General features: G+C 60.7%; 1 protein-coding gene and 1 long non-coding RNA gene across 8 annotated transcripts in view; one reads left to right on the top strand and one right to left on the bottom strand.

Moving 5' to 3' along the window:
• Nucleotides 1-23855, bottom strand: part of KCNC4 (potassium voltage-gated channel subfamily C member 4) — a 45025-nt gene extending 21170 nt beyond the window's left edge. The window contains exons 1-5 of one of the 6 annotated variants that reach the window (XR_005361011.1): nt 23045-23855; nt 11677-12613; nt 9454-9657; nt 5525-5739; nt 3463-3583 (exon numbers count right to left, since the gene is read on the bottom strand). Coding sequence is in view for 4 of the 6 variants with exons in the window: in XM_038541036.1 (XP_038396964.1) it covers nt 6910-7079; nt 9454-9657; nt 11677-12613; nt 23045-23740 (2007 nt within the window). In the remaining 2 variants the exon portion in view is untranslated. Of the gene's footprint in view, nt 1-2403; nt 5740-5963; nt 7080-9453; nt 9658-11676; nt 12614-23044 lie in introns of those variants that run through there. The other 5 variants (XM_038541039.1, XM_038541037.1, XM_038541038.1 and 2 more) reach the window with 5 other exon arrangements.
• On the top strand, nt 22336-26192 carry LOC102152925. Of its 2 annotated transcripts, none has more exons than XR_005361013.1 (2): nt 22336-22855; nt 25494-26192. It is a non-coding gene; the product is annotated as an uncharacterized LOC102152925 (long non-coding RNA). The 2 variants fall into 2 exon arrangements; XR_005361014.1 differs by lacking the exon at nt 22336-22855 and adding an exon at nt 23833-23941.
• Nucleotides 26193-27578: the final 1386 nt, after the last annotated feature.

Genomic DNA, 27578 nt, shown 5'->3' on the forward strand with positions numbered 1-27578 from the left:
AGGGCCTTCCTTCCCTGTTGATTTGGGATGCTTTTCATACCGTGTGTGAAATTCATAATAGTAAGGAAAATAAAAAGTCAGGTTCATCATTATATGAACCTGATCTGTCCTAATATTTCCACCTACTGGTCCCAGGTCTGCACCCTGGGATCGGAAAATAAGCTAAACCCACTTGCCCTGGGATGCGCATCAAACACTTTAGATGGAGATCCCGTTTCTTCTCCAGGCTGAGCGACTCCTGCTCTCCGGCTGTAACTTGGTTTCCAGACCAGACCCCATCTCGGTCACCCACTTCTGAGCCTCAGACAACAAAACTCAGTGGGTTACAGAGGAAGGAACCAATAATTCTGAGCTGGGTGTTATGCTAATTAATTAACGGGGCCCATCATCCCCGTTTGTGTGTGTGTGTGTGTGTGTGTGTGTGTGTGTGTGTGTGGATCAGGGCAGGCACCACCAGATCGCTCACTTCCTCAATCCTCTCTTCTCTGTGAAAGGGGCAAATGAAACCTTTGCTATCAGAATCAGTGGGCATGCATGAAATGAAACACAGCAAAAGCACAAATCCCTACGCTCAGAGCTCTGACTTTGAAGCCCTTTGCCGTTTAAAAAGCAGTGAGGCCTTGGACTCACGGAGCCAGACTGCTTGGGTTTGAGTCCCGGCTCTTCTGCTCCTGGGCTCTGTGACCTTGGAGAAATGAGCCCTCATGGCTGCGCTGCGGTTTTCTCTGTGAAACAAGGAGGATGATCACACCAATCTTGGAATGTGTTTTTGAGAGCACTGGATGCATCGCCCAGCACTCAATACACGTCAGTCTGCTAAGATGACCGCCACTCTGCCTCCGCACAAGGACAGGAGGGCTGGACAGAATGAAATGAGGCTAATTCATAGCACTTACTTGGAAGGTGAGGCCCTAAGCCAGACCGGGGTGACTTATGGGGCTGGTTGCTCTACAGCTCTCGGCCTGCCCCCAGGATTTGTAGGCACGATTACACACTGGACGGTGTGCCCAGGGCTCCACGGGCGCGGCTCCCTGAGGTCTGCCAACGGCTCCGTGAGGTGGGCGCTACCCTTACTCCCATTCCACAGAGAAGGAAACCAAGGTCCAACGGCTTAAGGAACTGGCCTCGGGTCACACAACTAGGAAGCCAGTGTGTCTGGCTGCCAGAGTCGGTCTTGGACACCATCGTCCTGTCCTCTAATTGGGGCTCAGCCCCTGCTTTCCGAGGAAGCCACAGCCTTTCTTCCCCGACAGCAGCGCCCGCTGTTTCTGTGAGCTGAGGCAGAGGAGTGGCCCGTTCTCTCACCCAACCCTCTGCCCCTGCTCGCCACCCCTGCCCCCTCCAGGAGTCTGTCACCGGAGTGTTGCCAGGGACCCCAGCTGCATCTCCGTGGGTCCCCAAGGGGCTCCTGGCACCTGGTGCCCCTGGGCTGCGGGCTGGTTCCTGGACCCTGACCATGAAATGGTGAAACAGTTCCACACTCAGCTCCAAAAACACAAAACAAAAAAGCGGCCATCTGGGCCGCGGGCGCGCTGCGTACTACGGTTGGGGCCGCAGAGCCTCGTGCCCGGCCACGGCCAGGCCCCTGGGAGCCCTTCCGGCCTGAGTGCAGGAGGCGTGTTTACCCGACGGTGGGGCCGCCGCCCGGCCTCAGCCCGCGGCTCCAGGGCCTCCAAGCCCCGAGGCCCAGGCCGCTGCCCCCCCCCCGCCCCGCCCTCGGCACCCGTGCCCCGCTCCCGGGGGGCCGCTGCGAAGCACAGGAGAGATGGGGGCCCAGCCGGGCCCGTCCCCAACTCGGGCCCTCGTGATCCTCTTCTAGGGCAGGGAACCCGAGGCCAGGTGAGCTCCCCTCGGCGCCCCGCTGGCCGATGGCAGACCCGACTCAGGCCCGCACCCGGGGGCCAGGGGGAGGGCGCCGCTTGGCGGCCTCGAGGTGGCGGCAGCGGAGCACGGAGCCGGGCGTGGGGCCCGAGGAGCCTGTAGGCTGTGTGCCCGCAGCCCGCCCTACACGTGCTGCCAGGTGAGCGGGAGCCCCAGCGAGGGCCGTGTGTCGCCATCACTCGCCACCCCCCAGGGGCCCGCCGTCCCGTCACTGCCCATCCCTGACTGGGCCCGCAGGTGCCACCAGCACCCTGTCGACTCCATCCGCGGCGACCCAGGCATTGCCACTACCCTGGCAGCCCCAGGGCTCGGCCCATACAGAGCCGGCTGGGCCCCGGGAGGAGCCCTGGCCCTGCACAAACATGCAGCGGTTGCCAGTATGGACGATCCCCGGAGGGGGCAGGGATAGGAGTGTGCTGTGAGGCTGGGATAGGAGTGTGCTGCATCTCTCAGGTGTCGGGGTGGCAGCCCGGGGATGTCCCCACAGACACAGAGCCGGAAAGGAGAGGCGGAGGCAGTCACTCGCGGCAGGAGCAGCAGGACGCTCCAGATGTCTTTATTGGGGCTCGAGCACAGTGTGACAGGGGAGGCATGCAGACAGGGCGCAGGGCCCGGCCTAGGCATGCCCCAGACACACACCAGGGGACGGCTGTGGACAAGGACTGACCAACAGTAGGGAGGGCCCAGGCGGGGCGGGGCAGCAGGGCAGGAGGCCCGAGGGAGGGGCAGAGGCCAAGGTCGAAGGGGTCACCCGGCCTCTGCTATTGCACGCGGCCTCTGGCCACCGGCCAGGAAGGACAGTATTGTAACTGGTCTCCACTCGCCCGAGGCTTCCCCTTCTCAGACCCCTGAGCCGGATGGGCAGACAGGCCCCTTCCCTGCCCGTCTGCCCAGCAGCATCTTTGAAAACAAATGGACGAAGAGGACAGAACAAATACCCCAAAATAAGAAAAGACAAAACACCCCCTCAGTCCAAGACACAGGGAAGGTGGAAGACGCTGCAGGAGAGGAGCCCCTAGAAGTCCCCCCAGAACTGGGGTGTGGGGTGGGAGGTAGAACCCCAATCTGGGGTGGGGTGGGGCTGGTGGAGCAGTGACCCGGGGCGGGGGGGTGGGCAGGCAGGCCTTCCACAGACCACCGGCCACCGGGGAAACAACCCCAAGAGGGCGAGTCCAGGCTGGGAACTGGCAGTCCCCAGAGGCTCTCTCCCTGGGACATTCCACGTGGGCGTTCAGCAGAAACAAGGCGTCAGTGAGCAGAAGGGCGGGGGGGCCTGGGGTGGGGCATGGGCTCGGAGACAGAGCCCCACAGGGAAGACAGACCACCAATAGCACGTGCACTACACACACAAGTATAGCATGTATGAATATAGATATCATATGTGCATATATATCTCTTCAGGGCACAACAGAACAGAACATCAGACCCAGATGGCTCTGGGCCCGGAGGGTCACACGGGAGGTTTTCCGTCAGTCCTGTGCAAACAAGGATCTCTGAATGATTCTTGCCAGGGTTGCAGAGTTTCCCTAAGCCTTTGGCTTTCTGTCTGTCTGCCTGCCTCTCTCACGTTGGTGCCGCTTAAGAGAGGGTGAGGACTTCAGCCTGGGCATAGCTGGGCGAGAGGGCGTCGTGGCAGGTCTCTGTGTTTAAAGAGCACAGGTGTGAGACACTGGGACGCACGCTTTCAGCTCAACATTGCCTTCTGGGGGGGCAAGGAGTTCAGCAAAAGAAAGGGAGAAACAAAGAATGAGATGTTAGAAGGAAGCTGGCTGCTGACCCACGGGCTGTGGGCTAAGGGCTAGGCCAGGAGCAGAGCTGGAAGGCATGGGGACCCAGGGCTAGGACACCAGGAAGAGCAGGGGTGGGTCAGGGGATGGGGTGAGCCTCTCCTTGCAGCCCCTGGCTGCCTACCCAGCGCTGGGCCAAAGTGACTCATAGGTGATGCTACAGTGTATCTCTGTACCTGCTCAGGTCATGAGTTCCAGAAATCCCTAGCCCTAGGTCTTCACAACTCCAGTGCAGTGGACAGGGGGACCACAGCCTCACAGCCTGGCCTGGATCCTGGCATGGCCTGTGGTCCAGCTCGGGCTCCCCACTCCCACACAGCCTCCTGCCCCCCTCACTCCCTGGGGCCAGTCTGCTGTCCTAGGGGGGCTGGGGAAGAAGGTTCCCGAGTACGCTGCCATGTGGTGCCTAGCCCCCCTTCCTCAATCTGGCTGGAGCAGAATTTGAGCAGTTGGAGGGTAGGTCCTGAAGGGGAAGGTCAGGGAGGAGGCATGTGTCCATCTCAGGAGACAAAGCCAGGAAAGAGCATCTTATTGAGAAAGCCAGCCACTCAGTGAGCCCTTCTCGGCACCCCATCCTCAGCCTGGAGTGTCAGTGGCTTGGGCCTCCCCTTCTACCTTCCCAGTGGGGGCACAGAAGGCAGGCAAGGGGCTGCCGTAGGGGCAGGGATTTTGGGGTGATGCTCTCTGGCCAGGGCAGAGGAGGCCCTCCTCCCTCAGGAGGCTCTGTGAAAGGGCAGCCCAGGGCCCAAGTGGTGACTCCCGGAGCCCCAGCCCTGGGCTGACACTCGGTCTCCCCTTTGACTCCCGGGCCTACGCTGAACAGACATCTTCTCCTCTAGGTTCAGCCCACAGCTCCTCCCAAAAGTCTTGGGGGTTGGGAAATGGCCTGTAAGGTTGTCAGTAAGGTTAACAACTCCTATCTGGGCAGCTGCCCTGCTGTGCCGGGAGGGAGCCCTCGCTGTGCGGGAAAGGCTTCTAGAAGACAAAGTAATGAGTACAGGTCCGAGTCTACATGCAACATAAAGCAAACTGTGCCCTCAGACTGTAGTGGAAGAGCCTTCTCCTGAGGAGGGAGTCCCAAGGCCTGGATAAGCTGAAGCCCACGTAGGCAGCCGCCTTCCTAGGCAGGGCCTGGTGTACCGTGGGTCTCTGTGAACCCCAGGACTCACTTTGCCCCTTCCCAGGGCCCCGGGAGGCCCAGAGGCCCAGAGAGGTAGCTGTCCTGTTAGCTAGGGCCCGTGTTTCCCTTACAGAAGCCAGAGAGCCAGTGGGGGGACAGGCGGGCGCGGTCTCCCACGGCACTAGGGGCCCCAGCCTAGCACTGCCGAATCATGTCGCCCAGGGACAGCTGCACCCACCAGAGGGGTGCCATGAGCATGCCCATCCCCGTGGGAGGGAAGAGAGGGAAGGAGGAGGTGGGTGCCGTGGAAACTTGGACTCCTGACAACTTGAGGGCCGCCACAGAAATAGCCACCTCAGCTCCCCGAGCCAGGAAGGCAAGCCCAAGGACAGAAGAGCTGTGGGGCCTGTGCTCAGCGGGACACCTAGCTCATCACGTCCCCACCAGGGCCAGGACCCTGGTGCCAGGGAGCCCTGCGGGGACAGGACTCAGTCTGTCCCCACCAAGGAGAAGCAGCTAGGCTCCCAGGCCCCGTGGTGACAGGGCTCCTAGAGCCTCCATCCTGCTCCACAGAGCTCCCCTGTTCCTGTCACTCAAGGGGGCCTGTCCCCTTCTGAAGGCTGGTCACATGGATGCCCCTGCATTTTCTCATCTCTCAAGGGGACCTTTCATTCTCAGAGCAAGCAGGAGACAGGCCCCATGGACCACAACAGGGCTGCGGCATCCCAGTACCCACCCTGGACAGACTTTTCTGGAAGGCACATTCCTGTGTCTGCCCCAGGCCGAAGAAGGCAGTGAAATGAGGGTGCTCCTGGCACAGGCTTTTCACAGCACCCAAACCTCATGGAATGATCTGATCTGACCGCTGTTCATCCTTCAGGCGGCCTCCAGACGCCCCGGCCTCCTGCTGCACCTCTGGGTGCTGTCCTGCCAGTCCTATCTTTGCCCACCCTGGAAGGGACAGATATGGACCTTAGTCATTCCCTCTCCAAAGTTGCATAATCCGGCTCTAAAAACTGCCAGGCGCGCGGCTCCACTGTCAGGTCTAATTCCCATCAGGTGAAACAGAAAATGTCTTGGCTGAGGCCTCCGTGTGCCTGGGGCTGCGGCGAGCGCCTCCTCGCCAGGCTGCAGAGGGGGGGCCCCCCCCGCCTGCCGCCCCCCCCCCCCCCCCGCCCGGCCCTCCCAGGAGCTCGGGTGCCAGCTCCAGCTCCAGCTCCGGAGGGGGTGCTGTCCTCACACTTCCCCTCAGCTGCCCTTGCCCGGGTGCACCCTGCTCCCTCAATGACTCACAAACCTGTTGTGCTCCCAGGCTCGTTAGGTAAATGAATACACTTAATTATAGAAATTAGATGAGTCTCTGGTTCTGGCAGCAATCCAGAGCGCAGAGGCTGGGTGGGAGCGCAGGTGACTCAGGCAGGGCTGGGAGTCTGAGGCAGCGGGACAAGGAGGGAAGAAAAACGGTCGTGGAAGCCAAGAAAGCAGCGCGGGAGAGGTGCGGCGGCCGGGGCGCAGATGGGCCGCCCGGGCTCTGCCGCGGGGTGTCACTCCCTGGGGAGGGCATTCCCCTGCCGAGGCAGCCAACCGTGCACCTGAGGCCACCACCTGCGTGCCAGGCCAGAGCTGGAGGACATGGGGCCTCCTCTCCCAGTGGGTGGGGTGGGCACCGCTCCCCCTGACCAGCTAGCTCCCTGCACACCAGCAGACATGGGCGTGCCCCACGAACAGCCTTATTCTTTGCTGGTCTGAGTGTGGGATGGACAGACAGACAGACAGAGCTATTCAGTGAGTGACTGAAGGCCTCGAGGAATGGAGATGCATGTGCCGTGATGCAGGTGGGACCCTGAGCAGAGGCAAGGCCGAGGCACGGGTCCTGTGGGGTGCAAGCAGCCCCGGCTCGGGATGGGGACCAGTGGGGGAGCAGCCCTGGGAGTAATCCCCCCGCCTTGCTCTCAGTCTCCAGAGCTGAACGTTCTGGGGAGCCAGGGGCCGCGGAGGAGAGGAGAGGCGGCCTGGGTTCTCCTGCCTCCTGCCTGGGTCCCTCGGACCTCCAGAGGAAGGAGGGCTAGAGGGCATGTGAGCGTGGGGGGTGCCCAGAGGTGGGGAGGGCCGAGGGTGCAGCTAAGGGGCCGAGTGTCCAGGTGGAGGGCTGGTGAGAGGGTGGAAGTGGTTGGACAGCAGGAGCTTTCTTGGAGGGTAGGGTGAGCTGTATCTCGATGCCAGTGGAGACAGCCCCAGACTGGTTCCAGCTGCTCCAGCTATGTTGTTTAGACTCCGGGACTTTGCACAGCCTTGGTGAAGAAAAGGCACATGGGTCAGAGGGGCATGGCTTCCTGTCTGAGCAGCTCCGTGGGATCCACGCTCCGGGGGACTCTGTGGGGGCAGGGAGCCCCCGGCTGGTTGAAGGGTCCGGCCCACCTGGGAAGGCTCCCTAGCTTTCCCTGGCTTCCAGGTCACCTGGGCTCCAGAGTACAGACTCCGGGGCCCCATAGCTGATCTCTGCCCTGTAACTGTCCGATAAGCTCCCCTCCAGCTACGCAAAGATCCCTCTAGCGCTCTTCTCAATTCTGAGAAGCCCTGATTGGTACTGGGCACCTTCCTCCCAGAAGTGCACAATGACATTCGGGCAGCTACAGACTAACAATGGGGTCTGTGCCCATGGCTGAGGGAGCCCCGGGCTCCCCACTCCAGGTTCTCTGTGGAGTCTGAGTGCAGAGAAGTGAGACATGGTCTGGCACAGGGAAAGTTGCCGAGTGCTTCCTGGGAGTTTGGCGATGCTAATTGCCACGCTTGCTCAGCAGGGCCTGTTTCCCAGCAACCCACCTGTTCCCTCTCGAAGGTCACTCTAATTGGCTGAGCTACATGCTTGTTGCCAAGAAGCAGTGTGGAGGCATCTTGAAAATAGAGCAGCCGGGCCGCACAAGCGCCCAGAGGGATCTGGTGGTATGTGCGCTCCAGACTCTCTGGCCCATGCACGCACACGTGCAACCCCTGCCCTGGGTGCGACCCACTCCCCAGGACCTCACTGTCCCTCCTGGCTTGCACCCTTGTAGCCTCTTCCACACTGCTGCTGAGCCCCTCCCGATACCAGTGTGAAAACAGGGGTCTGGACACTCATGGGAGTGCTTAAGTCTTACAGGGAGGTGGTGGCCCCTCTGCCCCACATTCTGGGCCCTCACTTAGCATCCTCCAGCCGAAGCAAATATCTGCGTCTGAACCAGGACACAGTGGAAGCCGCTGTGTGTTTGTGATGGGGAGCAGGAGAGACAGGCACATCCAGAGCCCAAGGACTGAGGGACACAGAGGATGGGGTGACCAGAGGGACACAGGAGAGGGTACCTTCTGTCTGCAGCCCTGTAACTGAGGCCTCTGGGCCATCTCCTTCCAGCTGCCAGACAGCTACTCCTGCTGCTGCCGCCCAATAGGACATACGCCCAGCAGAGCTGGACACACACCTCTCAGGGCCTGGTTAGGGTCAAGGTACCCTGGGAATCCTGTAGGGGTGAGGGCTGGGAAGGTGCCCTGCAGGCTGCATGGGATGGGCAGGCCAGGGTCATCCTCGGGGGAACAGAGACATCACAGGCTAATCCTACAGCAGCCACTGCCCTGCCTCATTCAACCTACACTTGTTCTGGAGTCTGGGGAAAGCAAGAAGTTTGGCAGGGGGTGGGGGGGGGAGGGTGGATCCGGCTAAAAGAAGGCAGGCTAAGAAGTGGTCTGAGAACACAGGGACAAGCTTTGTTTTGGGGGTGTCAAGGTTTATCGTGGAACTGTTTAGGCAGGGACAGGGCACGAAAGACAAAATAGTGATGGGAACACCTGCTCCTGAGACTCTTGTTCACAGCCACTCCTGGCCCTCAACCAGCCTCAGTCACTTCCAAGCGCCTTTTTGCAGATGAGGAACCCCAGCTCCGCTGCCCAGCCTCCGCCCCGCTCCCCCGCCACAGCTTGGGGCAACTGACAGAACTTCCACCTGCCCTCACAGGGGAGAACAGGCTGCTCCCTGGAACCCTCCAAATCCTCCGGAGCACACTTCTCTACCCACCGTGCCCCCATCCGCACCTCCTGGTCACCTTCTGGCTCCGCCTCGAGAGCCCACAGAGCTGGGCCGGGCCCCCTGGGCTCCTGGATGTCCAGCGCAGGCTGGTGCAGGTGGGGCCTGTGCTAGGCTCTCCGAAGACCTCACACCAGCAGCTCGCTGTCACCCCGACTCCTGAAGGCTGTTGGCATCTCTGGGAGTACTTACTTGGGAAACCTTAGCTGTGTTTAAGGGAGGGCTAGGGAAAGTGTGGCCGTGATCCCTCCCGTGGGGCCAGGCCTCGCGGTCGCAGCCGGAACCAGAGGGCGAGGTGGTGATAAAAGGCAGGGCAACGACAGGGGCCCCTGATTTGCTATCCCCTTACCCTCTGGCCCTTGTCTTCACCGTGGGCATTGGGGGTGGGGGATGGCTGGGCTCTGTGGCAGGGGGCGGGGGGAGGATGCCAGAGGCCTTTCTAATCCAGGGATCAGGCATCAGGCTACCTGTCTTAAAAGCGGGGGCACGTTCAAGGCAGAGGAGATGGTGGCCAAGACCTTAGGGGAGGAGGGGACCTTGCGTCTTGGGGGGGACACTGGGGAGATTCAGCTCCATGGGTGCTCCCCCCTGCCCGGCCCGGGGAGCCATACCTTTCCGGACACTACCATCGGCACAGGTATAGTCCCCGGCGCTGAGCAGGAAGCAGGCCGCTGCCTTCTTGTTTTTGTCTCGGGGGCCAGAGCGTCGCAGGGCCCGGCGCTCCTCAGGGGTGGGGGCAGAGGCCAGGGGCTGGGTGAGGCCAGCTCCCTCCTCGTCTGACAGCACCGCGTTGGCATCGCCATTCTGCTTGGAGTCTAAAGGGGGCAGACAGAAAGGAGGCTGGGTGAGGGGCTGCCCGGGGCCTGCCTCATGGGCTTGCCTCCGTCTCTCCGATCCCAGGCCCAGCGTTTCACTTCCCCTACCAAGGGGGCCTGGCATCTCCCTGGGAGGGCCAGGGAGTGGGCCCGCACGGGGGTGGGAGGGGGTATGGGTCAGAAGGCCCCGCTTCCCTCTCAGCCGTGGCCTAGCATCTTTCCTGGGACATGGGGCCAGAGATGCCTTAAGCAGGGGTTCCTGAATCTGACGGCTGCAGGCTGGTGGCAGCCCAAGGCAGGTGGCGGACTCTGCTTCCTCCTGGGCTCTGGCTCAGGCTGACACCTGGATGAGCTTGCATTCCCTCGGAGAACGCCTGTCTCGCTGGGACGGGGCCTGGCACCGCCAGGGGTAAACCAAGAAACTGGCTTCCATGGCTATGTCTCTGGGCCCCCCGAAGGCAGTTACTCTTGTTCACCGGGCATGTAGGGAAGAGTCAGGTGCCTGAAGGATCTGGAGCCCTCTGCTTGGGGCTCACCTGTCTGGGGAAGACCCCGCATGGAAGAGGCTCCAAAGGCTCCCACTGCTGTGGGCGCTCACCCTGCCTCTATCAGGCAGCAGCCTGGGGGCACCCTTGGCCCTGGAGAGGGGCCTGCTCTGTGTGAAGGCAGGGTGGCCAGGAGTGCCCTGTGCATGGCCAGCCAGTTAGGGTCAGGCTGAGGCATAGCTGATGGGGCGTGGCAGGTGAGCACTGGGGAGCTGGTGCAGGGGCTCGTCTGTGCTGACACCAGGTTTCCCCTGAGCTCTGAACGGGCCTCAGAGTACAGCTGAAATTACCTCAGATACTGGCTGAGATTTATACTCAGGGATCGGGGAAGGGGGTACCACTTTGGTGGGTGTGCTGTTCCATCAGCATCTCTGGAAAACCCAGGCCCCCGCATGACCCCAGCGAGTGAGTAGCCCCAGCATGTACAATGGGCACCCCCCAACAGGCCGGTGGGTATCACAAGTCAGGCACCCCCCGCCCCCAGGTGCTTCCAGAGCTTGGTCAGAAGCTGCTACCTTTGTCTCCTGGCCCAACCCCAGTTCCCTGATGGCCTGGCATCCAAGGGCTCCCCAGACTAGGAATCCCAGACTCCCTCGGGAGCCCACCCCATGCCTAACACTTAGGCTCCCACTCTCCAGCCTAACTGCACGTTGCTGTGGGTTAAGCCTATTTCCTTTCCCACCTCTTGACTCGGCCAGAAGCAACCTTCCAGAGGTGGCCTTTCCCATCCTTGAGGAGCAGGATCCTGATCCTCAGGCCCTCCCTGTCCTTCAAGATGCAGATGCCATTTCCTCAACCTTCCTTTCCCCCCTGCCCGACTCTGGGCTACTCCCTCCTGGTTCCCTCCCATCCCATGTGAAACCCTGAGCCCAGGACTCAATCTAGCTTGTGCTGAACAGAAGGCAGCCTCCCACTGCTGTTACGTTATTGCATTTATTAGGCCAAGAGATATGAGACTCCAACGTTTGGAAACGAATGATTCATGCATTGATGCACCTTGGAAGAACAGCTGCCCTGCTCTCTACCTAATAATGACAATGCCTGATACTTGTAAAGCAGCTTTTACTTCTCAAAGTCCTCTCATGTCTGTCATTTGTTTGGGTCTCATCAGAGTCTTGGGAGTAGGAGAGCATTCCCATTTTACAGGTGAGGATCAGAGAGGGTTAGTGACTGGCCTGAGGTCACACAGCATGGTGGCCAAGGTGGTATCAGAATTTACAGCCCTGTGCACTGCCCTTCACAGCCTAAACTGGGCGGGACACTCACTTCACAGACCCTGATGTCCAGAAAGCTACTGGAAATCCAGAAGCTAGGGGTTTGGCCTCAATACTTTGCACTCTTAAAGGCACATCTTATACTTAGGGAAGCCCGGAGCAGTAAAGCACAATCCTAAATTCCAAGGGCTGAGGTTCATCTGGGGACTCCCTCGGCCACTGGAGAAGAGGTGGCTTTCCTTCCCAACCCCCAATCTCACCTGCCCGTTTCCTCTCAACCATACCCTCTTCTGGGGCAGGGGGGCTGGCGTCACTGTAGGTGCTGTCCCGGGGTGAGGTGTCCTCCGACTTGCAGTAAATGGGTGACTCAAGCTGGGGCGGCCGTGGCACATGCTTCTTTCTTTTCTTAGGCAGCTTCTGCTTGGCCATGGCCAGGGAGTAGTACATGCCGAAGTTGTTGACAATGACCGGCACGGGCATAGCAATGGTGAGCACGCCAGCCAGTGCACACAGCGCCCCAACCAGCATGCCTGACCACGTCTTGGGATACATATCCCCATAGCCTAGGGTCGTCATGGTGACCACGGCCCACCAGAAGCCGATGGGGATGTTCTTGAAGTCAGTGTGGTCATTGCCCCGCGGGTCAGAGGGCCTGGCGCCAATGCGCTCAGCATAGTAGATCATGGTGGCGAAGATGAGCACGCCCAGGGCCAGGAAGATGATGAGCAGCAGGAACTCGTTGGTGCTGGCACGCAGGGTGTGGCCCAGCACGCGCAGCCCCACAAAGTGGCGCGTGAGCTTGAAGATGCGCAGGATTCGGACGAAGCGCACCACGCGCAGGAAGCCCAGCACGTCTCGGGCCGCCTTGGACGACAGGCCGCTCAGTCCCACCTCCAGGTAGAAGGGCAGGATGGCCACAAAGTCAATGATGTTGAGAAGGTTCTTGACGAAGTCCAGCGTGTCGGGGCAGCACACGATGCGCACCAGGAACTCCAGCGTAAACCACAGCACACACACACCCTCGATGTAGGTCAGGATGGGCTCTGTCTCCACCTCCCGCCGGAAGTGCACGCTGGTGGTGTTCCCCACCCGGTGGATCTCTGTCACGTTGCGGTCAATGTTGAAGGCCTCATGGGTCTCCAGGCAGAAGGTGGTGATGGAGACCAGGATGAAGAAGAGAGAGGCGAAGGCCACCACCTGTGGGTGAGGAGGACAGTGGGGCACCTGTCAGGGCCAGACGGGCACCCTCCTGTGTGTGGAGGGTGGGGGCACGGGTCATCGGGCAGGACTACGGTATGGGGTCAGGGGCTGGAATTCCCTCTGAGGGCCTTTATCCATCTGCTAGGGTATCTTAAGGCAGTATTTCCAAATCTTTGTCATGGGGCACAGAAGACAGAGGCTGCTCCTGGCTGGAAGCACCTGGACAGGTAACTCCAGCTGCCTGGCCCCGCCTACTGCCTAGCTCTGCGCACCTGTAGTCCCATTGTGCCTTATAGCTTCTTGAACTGTAACGGGTATGTAAATCATCCAGGAATCTTGTCCAAGTGTGGTTCTGATTCAGGAAGTCATAGGCGGGGGCCTAGGAGTCTGCATTTCTAACAAACTCTCAGGGCGAGGCTGCCGGTCCACAGACAATACTTGGGGTAACTAGGCTTTAAGGCAGTGGGTCCTCAAAGTGGGGCCCTGGATCAGCAGGAGCAGCAGCATCACTTGGGGACTAGTTAGAAACACAAATTCTTGGGCCCCACATAAACCTACTGAATGAGGAATACTGGGGGTAGGGCCCAGTAACCTTCCAGGTAATTCTAATGCACACTGTTTTGAGGTCCACTGCATTATAAGGGATACGCCCAGAGACAGGGGGCTTCTTTCTGCCAGCTGAGGCTTTAGGCTCCAGACATGACCCCCTCCCCCGTCCTGGCCCCGGCCCCAGCCCACCTCCTCTCCCCCACCCCTCGGCTTAGAATATCCCAGCCAACTGCCCAGACAGTGAGAAGCGCCCGAGGGAAGACAGCATGCTCCATGGCAGGAGACAGGGGGAGTCCGCCCAGAATAGCCACCCCTCCCCTTCCCAACAACTGACATTTCCTGGGACACTGAGCTCCAACAAAAAATAAACTGCACCCATTGGGATCGGAGTGTGGCAGCGGCTGGTCCAGACAGCTGCTGGGATCTCGGCTAGAATGATGACAGCAGCACTCGGCAGAGATTTAAGCGTCCGATCATTATGAATGGAGAGGAAATGCGTGTGTAATAACACCAATTACGGAGCCTTCATCTGTTATTCACCACTGTCAGGGTACCTGTTGCTGAGGCCCACGCCCCCTGCTGCTGCCCGTCCTGCCTGGCGGGCGGGGGGTGGGATGGGCTCCCCCCCTGAGCAGAGGCCCGTGCTTAAAACAGGTGGATGGGGAAGGGCTGTGGCCCCACAACCACTTAGCACCCCCACCTGCCCCACCCTGATTTCCACCTGACCGTGGCCTTGCCTCTTGTCTAATCGTGCCTCTCAGAGATGCTCTGCTCCCTGAGAGTCTGCCCAGGGAGGCGAGAAGGCACACCTTGCCCTTACTACTGCCAAACACTGACAGAGGCTACAGGGGGAGCTGGGAAAATGAAGCAGCAGCACCTCCAGAGCTTCCGGAGCAGGAGCGAGTCTGGGGCTGCACGTCCCTTAGTGGCCTCCTCTCTCCTGGCACGGCTGGGCACCTGGTACGGGTTACCGCCTTCGTTCTCCCTGGACCCTGTGCCGTAAGGCCCACCATCTCGCCGTCCGGGGGAGGAACTGAGCACCAGAGAGGTTCTGTGCTCACCCAAGGTCACACAGCCCGGAAGGGGCAGAAACCAGACTTGAACTCAGCAGGTTTAACTTCCAGGCTGCACCTGCTCCTTGCCCCACACTGTCGTCACCGCCGCCCAGGCAGGATCATGTCATGGACCCAGGAGAGCCTTCTCTGGACTGTCAGCGCTGCCCCCAGCCAGCGCCGTGATGACTGCTGTTTCACACCCCAGGGATGTGTGCCTTTGGCTTCACACCGACACCCAGCACACACAGTTTATTCACACTTGAACATGGACGGGTTGATCAGCTCTAGCAAGGAAGGAGAAGGGAAGTAGCAGGCCACAGGCAACACTTTCGCTACTTGGACAACTCTTCCTGGAGCTTCTCCTCTCTGCTGCTTTTCTGAAAAGGTAAATTTCAAGTTCCTTGTCTGACCTCACTTTACTTCCCTGAGAAATGGGCTACGAAGGCAATACAGGCTGACATGGGCCTGAGGCGAATGGCTCCAGCCTGTGAGCCCTCCGTGGCCATTCAGGGAGGACCTAGTGGAGGCACCTGTCCCGTGGCTGCGGGGATGCCGGGGACCCAGAGTCCTGGGGCTGCCCCACCCCGGTCCCCAGAAGCAGAGGAGGTGGGGGTAAGGGGTGGAGACAGCCTCTCCCAGCTCTGCCAGGAAGCATGGGAAGCAGGAGCTCACTTTCTCCGCTCTCTCTGAGGAAAAGTTTAGCCAGGAGAGTTGGCCCACCTGGGAGCCGAGCGTGAAGTTAATTAGCAGCCTGGAAAAACAAGTTCAGGAAGAGCTGCCAAGGGGCTGAGCAGAGGGGCACCGAGGGGAGGCAAGGGAGGGAGGGCCACGTGCCAGCCACTTTCTCAACCACCGGGCCAAGGCGCCTTCCTCACTGCCAACCTGGGCTCCTACGAGCCGCCCTCCCGAGTCAGGGCCCAACTCCCAGAATTCCTGCAGTGTTCGCTCACTTTCACTGTGTTTTAGAAACACGGAACTGTTGCATCTACGTACTGGTACTGCTCATGCCGCCCTCCCAGAAGACGGGGCAGGTAAAGGGTAGCCACATGTACCCGTTTCTCAGGGGTGGCAGAGGCACGAGAGAGGGCAAATGACTCGCTCAGGACCACACTGAGGCCAGGTACCCCGACTCAGAATTCTTTCCACTCGGCCCTCTAACCAAACACTCCTCCTTGGTGACCCCTCCTTGGGGCCTCAGTCTCCCCGGTGACCTCTCCAAGGGCTGACAGCCGGCGCCAGGCAGGCCCCAGAAAGCCCCCCAGCCCCCGCCCTGAGGACAGAGACCTGAGGCCGGGCTGGGACAGATGCAGGCATCTGGGCTCTGGCACGTTGCCCCAGGTCAGTGCCGAGGTTACAGTTCCCTCTTCGGGGCCCCAATTACTCCTCTGTCCCCTATGTTGTTCCCAAACCGAGTGATTTTGTAAGTGGTGGTCCTAAGCAAGCGCAATCAGAGCACTTCCCCTCTGGCGGCAGGGACGCTGCCTTTTTTTTCCCCCACTCTCTTGACAGAGGGCTGCCAGGGCCAAAAGGGGGCCAAGAAGTGAGGCAGTGGCTGCAGAAGCACCCTATTTAGACATCAAGGCCTTGCGCGGAGACTGCTGAGCAGCCCCTTGCCCGGCCATCCTATACAGCTGGCGGTGGGTACATCCACCTCCTGCCCGCTGGCCCCTGCCGAGCAGATACCAGGCGCAAAGAGCTAAGGAACCCAGGGGCCAGATGGCCTAGGTCCCTGGCCCTGGCCCGGCCGCTCACTGGGTGAATGGTGTACTCTGTACCCACCTCTCACTACAGAATGGGGGCAGCACCCGTGCCCGCTGGGGATGCTGCGGGACTGTGTGAGCTTCTACAAGGCAAGTATCTAGCACACAGTATGTGCTCAATAAACAGCTGGCAGAGCTGGGGAGGAGTGGGGCCTCCACGGCCCGCCTCGCGCAGCTTCTGAGAGCTGAGCTGGATCTGGGGCTGGAAAAATCAGAAGAGCCTTGGTCTTTAGAAGTGAAGGGCCCCGGAAGCTCATCCAGTTCGATGCCCCTTCTGCCATGTTACAGCAGAAGAAACTGAGGCTGGTGTGGAGGGGGTGACTTGCCTTGGTCCCCACGGCCACAGCGGTCAGCTCCTTCCAGGCCTGAGGACACGGGGCGTAGATTTGGCGGGAACCGCCCAAGTGGAAACCATGCTTGCATGGACTGGACTGGCCAGCCCTGCTCCCTGCTGGACGGCTGCGGCCGGTCTCACGCCCCCGCAGGACGGACCACCTCCGGGCAGTGCAGCGCTGCTCCCTCAAGCTTCCCTCCCCGGGGGGGCCCCCACCACTGGCTGTGTCCTCCTGGGGACCCACCAGTCCGAGACCCAGCTGTTACCAGCCTTGTTACCAGCCTCCTTCACCGAGCTCACCCGAGACAGTTGTTGGTGGAAATCTAAAGTTCGATGCTTCCGAGTCCACGTTTGGCTCTGCTGCTGACTGCCTGACAGGCCTGAGGCAAAGTTCTTAGCCTCACTGAGCCTCTGGGCCTTTGCCCATAAAATGGAAATTAAGTGCCCACTACGTGCCACTGTTCTGCGTGCTGGCGAATAGCAGGAAACAGCCCTGCCCCTGAGGCCTTATATTCTAGTAGGAGACTGTCAACCGATAAGTAAAATATATAGTATGTCGATGCTCTAAGTGTCAGGAAGGAAAATCAAGAGAAAAGGGGGTAAGGAGGGTAATGGTGAGGAAACTATTTCTAACAGGGTGATGAGGCAAGGCCTCAGCCAGGGTGACATCTAAGCAGAGCCCAGGAGTGAGGGAGTAAGTTATGTGAAGATCCAGGAGAGCTCAAGAGGCAGAGGGAACAGGCAGTGCAAAGACCCTGAGGCTACGGTGAGCTTCATATGTTGAGGGGCTGAGAATAGTGCCCACCTGATAGGGTTGTTTCAAGGATGAAAAGAAATGATATTTGTAAAACAGCACAGAGCCTAGAGTGTCTCAGGCATCTGGCACAGGCTGGGTCGGTGGGGTGGGGGGGAGGTGAGAGACACCAGTCATTGGGAACTGAATACAATCAGCGGGGGCAGGGGAGGGGAGCCCAAGGAGAAAGGGCCAAGGAGACAGATGGACAGATAAACATAAGAAGATTCATGCCCAAAACCTATATTAAGGATGAAGTGTAGGAGAGGAGAAATTTGAGAACACAGCCAAAGACACTTGCAGAGAAAGATCTGCGGGGATGGGACGAGGAGCTGAGGCTTCCGGGGAAGTGAGATCCTAGTGCCCAGGCGGTGCTGCAAAGGCAGCAGGCGGCCCTGGGGGCTCAAACGCAGGAAAGGAGAGCCCGCCAGGCAAGCCACCTCCCGCTCTGCCCGGGCTCCTGAGTGATCGCCCAGGCTCTTGAGTGAGTGCCCGGCCCAGCCTGGAGACCCTTGGGCCTCTCCCTCCATGGGCTCCCCCGGGAGCAGACCTGGGCCGAGGGGCCTCTCACCCCGTCCAGGGGCCAGAGCCCGCCTCTCCCTGCACCTACCTCCTGCCAAGCCGGCACATGGGGCTTCCCAGGGCCCCTGGAGTGCGGAGCCGAGGACTCCGGCCCCAGGGGGAATTAGGTCCAGCCCGGATCACTGGCCAAGAGCATATACAGCCAAATGCAATTCCTGGCTATTGCCTACATCCATGTTCCATCCTGTCCTCTCTCTGCCCGGGCTGGTCCCCCGGCCAGGAAATTCACCCCTTCCCTAACTCTGCACGGTTAAGCACTACTCACGTCGAAAATTTTATTTATTTATGTATTTACTTACTCATAGCCTTCCTCCTTCTAAAAATTACTTAAGGGAGCTAAGTCATTATCCTGCAGGGCCCGTCCAGCGTAACTTCTGTTTCCTCATGGAAGCTTCCCCGCCGTCCAACCCTCTCCCCCACCTCGCCTCACACACAGGTGGGATTTATTGCTTTCTCCTCTCACCTCCTATTGGACTTATTTCCTAAGACTACCGCGGCACCTCTCACGATCTCTTGTGTATGATTATCACTATTCCTTGTCACCTAATCTCCCTCAACTGCCACCTACTCCACCTGACCTCGCTCTCTTCAGGAACAGGACCATGTCTGACTCATCTATATATTTAGAGGGCCTAGCTTGGTGTCTGGCATGTAGTAAGTACTCAATAAATGTTTTCTCAATGACTGGAGCCAAGGTGGCTGCATGCTTCCTCTCCTTGGGCCTGGGGAGCCCGTCAAGGAGACGTGGCCAGCCCTGCTAGCTGGTGCTAGAGGGAACAGGTGTGCCCAGGAATGCCTCCAGGCACGTGGGCTCTCAGAATCTGTGGCCTTCCAGGGTGGACTAAGCCCCTGCCAGAGGCTGGGTAGCCATCACCCAACCTGCAAAATAACAACAGTAACAACAGGACCCCTAGGAGGGAGCTGGACCAGAGGTTGTGGTAGGCTGGCTGCCCAGGAACAAGGATGGCATGAGCGCCCTGGTGTCCAGTATGCCAAGCCAGCACCATCCAGGGGCGGATGCCAGGGGCCTGGGGACTCCCTGTTCCCAAAGCCCAGCTGCTGGGCTCTGTTCCTGCCTGCTCTTCCCCCATATCCCCAAAATAGGCCAAGTTTATTTTAACCCCTCCCCCACTTTACACCCCACCCCAAATGGTGACAACTAGAAACACCTCATTATCCAGAGACAAGATGTTCAGAGGAAAATGTTGGTCTACTTAGAACTAAAAAACACCACAAAACAAACCCAGGAGGAGACTAGGAGGCTGCCTCGAGGCAGGGTCGGGGAGAGGCCTGCACCCTTGGCCGGACACCCTCCTGCTCCTGGGACGGCACAGGCTGGCTGCCCCTGCCGTGAGCGCTGGGGAAGATAGGGCACCTAGCCTCCTGGGTTGGCTTCCTGGCTCTGACGAGCCCAGCGGCCTTGGGACCACAGGATCTTGCCCCGCAGCTGGCTGCCCCAGGGACCGGCCAGGCAGAGAAGCTGGGCACCCTCCGGAAGGATGAGCCAGAAGGCAGCTCTGCCTTTCTTTCCAAGGTCTCCATTTCCCTCCTCCGCCTGGGCCTCCTCTTGTAACTAAGTCCTCTTTCTTTTTGTTAAAATCCCACAGTGAGGAAAAATCAAAGAGAGCCAGCGCAGAGAAGAGCCACTCTAGGGAGCCGGGGTGGGGGCTTGAGTTTGGAGGGAGGAATGACAGGGAGGCTGCGGGGAGGGCCCCTGAGGTTGGCGGCCTTCTGCTGGCAGCAGGTGTGGTTACACGCGCCGACGTGGGTTCTGGGATCTGGTTTGGAGCCTAGTTCTACCACCAGCTGTGTGATCTTGAGCAAGCACCCCCCCCCCCCCCCCGCCGACCCCCGCCCCAGGCCTCAGGACCGCCTCACTGAACACGCCTCTGCCTCCCCTGGGCCAGCTGAGAGCCGGGAACACAGCACAGGTGCACAGGTGACAGCACCTAACCCGCAGTGGCTGTCAGCCCACGTGAAAACCCAGCCCCGGCTGCCTTCCTGGGGCTACCGGGATCCTCAGGTCACATCCTCTTCTTCTCAGAGGGAAACCTTACAGGAAAACTGATACATGTACTGATTTAGCCAAAGGACAAGGACTATCCTTCTCAAGAGGGCTGGTAACCCAGCCTGGGTCCTCGAGAGGCTGGGGGTGAAAGGAATGTCCCGGGGTCCCATTCATCAGGCTGGGAAGCCACCGTGGCCATGGCTGAGCCTGGGCCTGGGGGTGCTGGGCAGGTGGGGAGACACCGGCCTGGCCGTCATGTCAGCTCCCAAGCCAGGCCACAGAAACATGACCACAGCAGTGGCCACCATGGGCCTGGCCACAGTGCGGGGAGCAGGGGTGAGCACCCCACCAGCCTAGAACCCGCGAGATCGGGGACGGCTCTGCGGGCCGGGTCAGTAGCTACAGGCAACAGGCTCCCTAATCAGCTCAGTTCACTCTCCCGTTTGTATCTGTTTTGCTCCTGTCACAACGCACTATTCGGATCACCAGCTGCTGTGTGCAGAGACGCCTGGGGCCAAGTGCTGCTCCTCTGCCCCGCTGGCCTTCAGTGAATGCCCCGAGCCTGTGGCCGATGCCGCCGGGCCCCAGACCCAGGGGACAGTGCTGGAGGGGCAGTGGTACTGGCCTGGGGGAAACAGAGTAGGGAGGGCACAGCCCCAGAACCCCCACACCTTGGGCCCTCGGGCCTGGAAGGGTAACAGAGTCAATGTCCCTTCTGATGTCCCTGTCTGCCCCTGGGTTTTCTGATGTCACCCACAGGAAGTACAGAGCCTCAGAAAACCTTCCAGGCCAGAATAAGAAAAAAGCCACCTCTCCACCTCACAAACAACCACATTCAGTGGAAAGAACATGTTGCAATCAGAAGAGTAGGGGCTTGGACTCACAGGCTGGCGCGAGCTGGCTGTGTCATCTCCGGAAGATGCTTACCCTCTCATGGCCTCAATCTACTGAACTGGGAGGAGATCTCCACTCTAAGTTTTTTGGGAGGACTGACCAGGGCTTAATGTAACGTACTCACATGGAATGTTCCACAAATAGCAGTTATTAAATTTTTTTTTTATTATTATCTTTTCTCACTTGTAAGTCCCAAGAAGAGTTGAATGGAAGGCTGGCCCCTGCCTTGTGCTCCTTCGCAGGAGGCAAGTCCTCTCTGGGGACAAGTGCTGTGAGGCTCCATACAGCTGTTCACATCAGTATTCACAACCAGAAAGTTAACACTAGCGAAAGAGTCCTGCTCTGTTGTTACTTTATGTGACTCTGACCACATTTGACACTTCTGATACCTGGTTCTTCATTGCTTGGATACGAAGAATTAACCCTGCCTCGTCCCAGACTCCTCACCTCAACTGGCAATGCCATGGCTGATGTGATTCCCTATCAAAAGGGTGAGTATCTCAGGCTCCTGGAGGAATTCAAAGGCTCTGAGCTGACTCAGAGAGACCCCTGGCTGGCCCACCCTGGGGTTTGTTGAGTGGAACATAAACTGATTGATGGCACAGTCCCTTGGAATCCGAGAAAGAACCAGAGAAGGTGAAAAGTCCCCCTAGGGACCCCAGAATGCTCAGAAACAGGATCTAGCTCCCCTAACCACCTCATCTCATTCCTGCTTCCCTGGCTTGTCCCCTTTCACCATTGCTATGAGGCCAAATCTACCGCCTTCTCCCCTCACCCCCAATTTGGAAAGAACCTGAATTATCCAGTACTTGTCGCTCTCTCCTAGCACACATTGCCTCCAGAGCTGACAAGAGCAGAATAAATGAAGTGCATGAGAAGCCCCCAGAACTCACAGCAGACACAGGCCAGGGCATGATGGGGCCCTCACCTTCTGAGCTGATCTCAGGCCTACAGGAGAAGAAACAGAGGCAGTGGGCCAGGGCTTCATTCTCAGTCCTGGAAAAGATCTCTGCCCTCAAGGGGCTGTCCTGGGGATGCCTGCAGCCCCAGCCTGGTAGGATTCTGCCACTGAGACCTCTGCTCCTTCCAGGCAGGAGCTGCATCTGCCCTAGTCTGGCATTGACAGCCTGCCCTGCAGCCCTGTTTCGGTCTCCCATTCTCCCCTGGGAGGGAAAGAACTTTTCCTTCCATGACTAGCTGGAGGCTTAGGCTCAAGAGGTGCTGGGGAGGGTGACAGGGCCCTGAGACTCATTAACAGGACAACTTGGGATGCCAGAAGTGAGCACAGCAGGAGGCGGTCCCCAGACACAATGCATGTTGCTCTTTCCTGTCTCCCAGACAGACCCCAGCCAGGCCATGTCAGCCATGAAGCCAGACAACAGCCCCCAGGGTGCTCTTTCTTCTTCTTCTTCTTCTTCTTCTTCTTCTACTACTACTACTACTTTTTAAGGGATCTAAAGCCATCCTCCAGGGATTTTTTTTTTTTTTTTTAAGCTGTCCAATCATATCTCCGCCGTCTACCCCCTTTTACCTAAGGGAGTTGGGAGAAACTGGGTCGACTTGAGCAGGAGGTGGTGTGGTGGGAAAGGACTGGACCTTGCCTAAATCGACCTATACCACCCCCCTCTTCCCCCATATTCCTGTTTCAAGCAGTAACCTGAACCAGGGCTTTCCGGGAAGCCAATCTGCCACAGCAGGAAGGAGAGAAGTGGCAACAAATCTAGGATATCACAGGTAGCCTGTGGCTGGCCACTGACCGCAGGACCCCGCAGCGCCGAGAACATTAGGCCCTTCCTGTGTAGCTGAAGCCAGGCCATCCCGGGTGACCAGGGGGCCTCAGGGCCATGGCCTGGGGCAGGCACCTTGACTGAGCTCCCTGAAGGAAGGGCCCTCTGGCAACCTGGATGAGGGGCCTGGGCTCTGGTCCCAGCTCTGTCTCATGGGCGGAAGCCGGCGACCCCTCCACTGAGCTCAGACTTCTCAGCACAGGGTGCTGCCCGGAGCACCCGAGGGAGGTGGTGCGCGCGGAAGAAGCTAAGGCAGGGGCTCGCCCCCAGCGGGCCCTCTACACCGGCTTCTGCCCCCCGCCCTAGGCAGGAGGCCCGTTCCAGCTCTCCCGGCCGCCGGCCCCAGGGAGGGGAGGGGGGGCAAGTGAAGAGAGGCGGCCTGCGTGCAAAAAGAGGGAGTGGAGGAGCTCCGGTAAGGGTGCTCCAGTCCCCGGGAGGGGATGCGGCAGAGCGGGCAGCTGGGATTCGGTCCAAGTAGTAAGTCGAGCGTGTGCCGTCTCCCGGGGAGGCGCGCAGCAGAGAGGGTGGGGGTGGGGTGGGGATGGGGCCCCGGGGGCCCGGGAAGCCGAGGCGACGGCGGGGAGGCAGGGGTGGGGTCCGTCCGCATCCCCCCGCCCCCGCCGGTCGGTGCGCACGCCGCAGGAGACCCGGGCTCCTGCCACTCACCCTGGCCGCCCGGGAGGAGTAGGGGTCCTCGAAGAGCGCCCACATGCGGGGCTGCCAGCCACGGCAGCCCCCGGGCCCGGCGCCCGCGCCCCCGTCGTGCGGCCCCCGGCGCTGCAGGGCCAGCTCGCGCTCGTCCTCGCCCGCCTCCTCGCCGGGCCCCGCCGCCCCGCCGCCCCCGTCCGGGCTCTCGAAGATGTCGAGCGCCTCCTCGGCGTCGCGGTGCTGCCGGTAGGTCATCCAGCAGCAGGGCTCCACGTCCGTCTCGTCGATGCCCCAGAAGGTGAGCTCCTCCTCGAAGAGCGGCCCGCACACGTCGGCCGGGCAGTGCAGCTTGCCGGTGCGGTAGTAGTTGAGCACGTAGGCGAACACGCCCGGGTGCCGGTCGAAGAAGAACTCGCGGCCCCCGCCGCCGCCGCCATCGGGCCCGGGCCGCGCCCCGCCGCCGCCGTCGCCGTCGGGATGGGGGTGGGGGTGGGGGTGGGGGTCGGGATGGGGATCGGCCAGCCAGGCGAGGCGGGTGCCCGGGAGGGTGCGCAGGGTGCTGCGGTAGGTCTCATGTCGCGTGCCGCCCACGTTGATGATGATCTTCTCCGACGCCTCGCCCTTGGCCATCTCCTCCTTCAGACATGTTTTGGACGGAGGCTTGTTCCCCGACTTGCGCCCGCGGTAGGAGGAGACGCACACCGAGCTGATCATAAGAGGCGCTCGCGCGGGGCTCCGGCTTGGGGCGGCCGCTGCCCTCCAAACACCCTTCCCGAGGAGGCAGCGTCAGCGGGGGCGGGGAGCGGGCGAGGCGGCGGCAGCGGCGGGCGGGCGGCGGCCCCTCCGCGGCTCGGCCCTGCCCCTGCCTCCCCCCGGGGCGCGGGGCGGGACGACGCGGCTCCGCCGGGCGCACAGGTGGTTGCGGGCCGGGCGGGCGGCCCGGGCGGGCGGGCGGGCGGGGGCGCAGCGCGGCAGCCCCGGACACGCCCCCCGCGGCCCGCGAGGCGAGGGAGCGCCCAGGGCGGCGCGGGAGGCCGGGGCGCGCAGCTCTCACGGGCCGCCCTCGGCTCCCGGCGGCGGCGGCGGCGGCGGCGGCGGCGCAGCAACAAGTCCCCGGGGCGGCCGCGGGCCCGGGGCGCGGGCAGTCAGCGCGGCAGGGGCCTCCCGCCCCGATTCATAAATCCGGCGCCGGCACGAGGCGGGCGGGGCCGACCGACGCGGCGTCCGGGCGGGCGGGGGCGCGGGGCGCGGGGCGCGGCCGGGCGGGGGCCGAGCCGGGGCGGGGGGCTCGGACGCGGCGTCCTGCGCGGCGCGGGGGCCCGGGCCGGGGCTGCCGGGCGGCCAAGGACACCTGCGGGCTCCCCGGGCTGCGCCGCTCCGAGCCTCAGCGCAGCGCCCCGGCGCCGGGCTCCTGCCATCTGGCGGCGCCGGGAGCCACGCCATCCGCGCGTCGGCCCATCTCCGGGCGGGGGAGCCCGGGCGCCGGCGGCCCGCGGCTCGGGGGCTCGGGGGCTCGGGGGCTCGCGACCTCTCCCTCCGGCGGCGGTGGCTCTCCGCGGCGCCCTCTCCTCCGGGGCCCGGCTCGGCCGCGCGCGCTCTGGGGGCGGGTGCGGGGCCGACGGGCTCAGCCTCCCTCCGCCCGCCGAGACGAGCCGAGCCGCCGCGTAACCCGCTCGCCGCCGGCGCCCAGCCTGGCGCGCCGCCCCCGGCCCCCGCCCCGGCCCCGGCCCCGGCCCTCGGCCCCGGCCCCCGCCCCGCAGCTCCTCCCGCCGCAGCCTCGGCGACCCCTGACCTCCGACCCGGCCCGCCCCCTCCCCACTCGCGCGGCGGGTTCACTGCGGCGGACCGGAGAGCCGGGGAGGAGGGAGTGGAGAGGTGTCCCCAGGAGGCTGCCCCCGCCCGTCCCAGGCACCCTGTGGGGCTTCCTGACCACCCCGCCCCCACCTTTGCGCCTCCGAGGCCCAGCTAGGCCCCAGATGGCTGTGGTCTGCATGGTCGGGCCCTGCCACCGTCACCGAGGCCCCCGCAGTTAGAGAGGGGGACCTGGGAGCCTTGTGCAGACAACTGGCTCCCGGTCTGGGTGGAAGAAAACCTAGTTGTGTCTGGCACTATTGTGGATGTGGAGTGCGTGGTCCTAAAGGACCCCCGGTTAAAGCCACCCGCGTCCTGCCAGGCGACCCCCTCCTGGTGTCTGCGTTGTTGTGCTCCTAGCAGTTCCTCTCGGCTCCCCCCTCTGGCCCTGAAGCCTTCCAGAGGGCACCGCTTTTCAGCTTGATGGCCCCCACAGCGACTGCCTCTGAGAACCTGTTTGCTAAGTGATTGAGAAGCTGCAGTACCCAAAACATTCGGCTCCAGCCCCAACTTACTGGCCTCATCCCAAGAGCAATTTCCAGATTTATTTGTTTTTATTTGCTTTTAAGTCCAGAGCCTCTCCTACATCTTTAAATTAATCCTACTATTTTTACAGCTTCAGGTAGCCTCCCTGTCCATCCGGATGACATAAGGAAGATTTTAAGGCTGAAATGCAAGGCAGTGGACACCTGTGCGCCATCCGACTCCCGGATTAGGCAGCAGTACCTGGCTATCCTGGGAAAACAAGACAAGGGCCTGGATGTGCTCCAAGGAAATGTTCAAAGCTCAATGCAAATGCAAAGGCTGGTCAGCAAAGGTCTCATTAATGAGGTCAGAAAACCAGAGTGACTGTGGTCTGTGGCGATCTGTACTAACATGCAGAGAAGGCGGCTGCCAGCCTGGACTGGAGCCGGAAACATACATTTGCTGTGTCCAGTCCCTAATGTCTGCATTTCAGAGTTTGGCTGGCTTTGAGTTTGCTGCAGCAAAGAAGACATATTTCCAATGTGACTGGGAAGAGAAGACCCGGGACTGGCCAGAAGCTGGAGGGAGAAAGGAAGAGCCCTGGCAAGGATTTTAAAGAACCGACTGCAATGAATAGCTTTAACCTGCTACCTGGCTGTGTCCCGGTGGACTCTCTTGGGGTCTCCTCCATTTTGCATTTTTCAGGCTGGCTGCACTCAGTCATTCTAAAAAGAAGGAGAAATTGATGGGAGTAGGGTGGGAAGAATGAAAAAAAAAAATCCTAGCATCCCACAGCTGAGTTGTTTGCTCACCCAATAAATATTTCTTGAGTGCCTACTGTGTGCCAGAAGCCATCCAGGCCCTGGAAATCAATGAATACAGCAGCCTTACCTGCCCCCGCCCATCCCAAGGACCCTTGGTGCTTCCATTCTGCAGTGTTTGTGGATGGTGATAGGCATGTGGGGAGATGGGTAAAGGGAGAAAGCTACCAGGCAAATAGGAGCCCTTGGAGGAGTGTCAAAAAGCTGGGGTGCGGTAGGGGAACCCAGGAAGAGCCAGGAACACCGAAGGCCCAGGCTGGGAGGGGCAGTGAGTTAATGTGCAGGCGGTGCGAGGGTCCCTGACTCCCGGCACTGCCCAGCTCTCCAAGAGGGCAGCTCCGCCTCAGGCCAGAGGCCTCTGGAGAAGTCCTCACCACTTCTGGAAATTTTATCCTCGAGCTCTGAGCTAACCTGTCACCTGGCCTTGCTGGGACTTTCTGGGGGCTTCAGCACATTGCAGCTGGCATTACAAGGCTTGTCTCAGTTCCAGTGTGTGAGGCCTCCTAGTCCCCCACAGTAGGGAGCCCAGGACGGGGTAGGAGCCTGGGCCCAGCCCGCCCTGTGACAGCCTGCTCCGGATGAGTGGGTGCTGCCCCCTGGTGGTGCGAGGGATCCCGGCTGGCCACCGCGCCTCCGCTGGGCTGGGGGGAGGAGGAGAAAGGGGGTCCTGGGCTTGGGCTGACAACACATTCTGGGCTTCCTGTCAGCCCCCAGCCGTTGTCTCCCGCCGGCACTCAGCCTGCTTTTGCCTTTTTCCATTCCTCCAAGGCTCTGATGACCAGCTGGCTTCAGCGAGCCTGTGAAATAGCCACAGCTGGGAATTCCTAATCCACGAGCCTCCTTTCCTTCATGGTCACCTGGTCTCCCTCTTCCTTACCTGGGCCCCGTGGTTTCTTCTAGCAGTCAGAAAAGAGCACCTGTCTGGGTGCTAGTTGGCACTACTGTGGCTGCCACGGTGGTTCCCCTCACCAGGAATGAAGTATGGCACAAGTGGAAGGAAAGAGGGTAGTGGGGATGCCCGGGAGGCTCAGTGGTGGAGCGTCTGCCTTTGGCTCAGGTCGTGATCCCGGGGTCCCAAGATCCCGGGATCGAGTCCCACATCGGGCTCCCTGCGAGGAGCCTGCTGCTCCCTCTGCCTGTGTCTCTGCCTCTCTCTGTGTGTCTCTCATGAATAAATAAATAAAATCTTTAAAAAAAAAAAAAAGAGGGCAATGTTTGCTCCCAGAGTGACACTAACAGGGGCTGGCAAGTGTCGCCTTTCTGTAGCCCCTCAAATAAGGCCCTTGGTCTCTGAGAGCTGAGGCCGGCCCTGCCCTCCCAAAGCTGGAGAGCCTGACATTAAAGCCATTTACCCTTCCTCTTTCCCTACTGGGGCTTGGAGTGGGGCTCAGCCGTTTTGGGGCAACAGGAACCAT

This window comes from Canis lupus, chromosome 6 (genome assembly GCF_011100685.1).
Source record: "Canis lupus familiaris isolate Mischka breed German Shepherd chromosome 6, alternate assembly UU_Cfam_GSD_1.0, whole genome shotgun sequence".
Classification (NCBI taxonomy): Eukaryota; Metazoa; Chordata; class Mammalia; order Carnivora; family Canidae; genus Canis; species Canis lupus.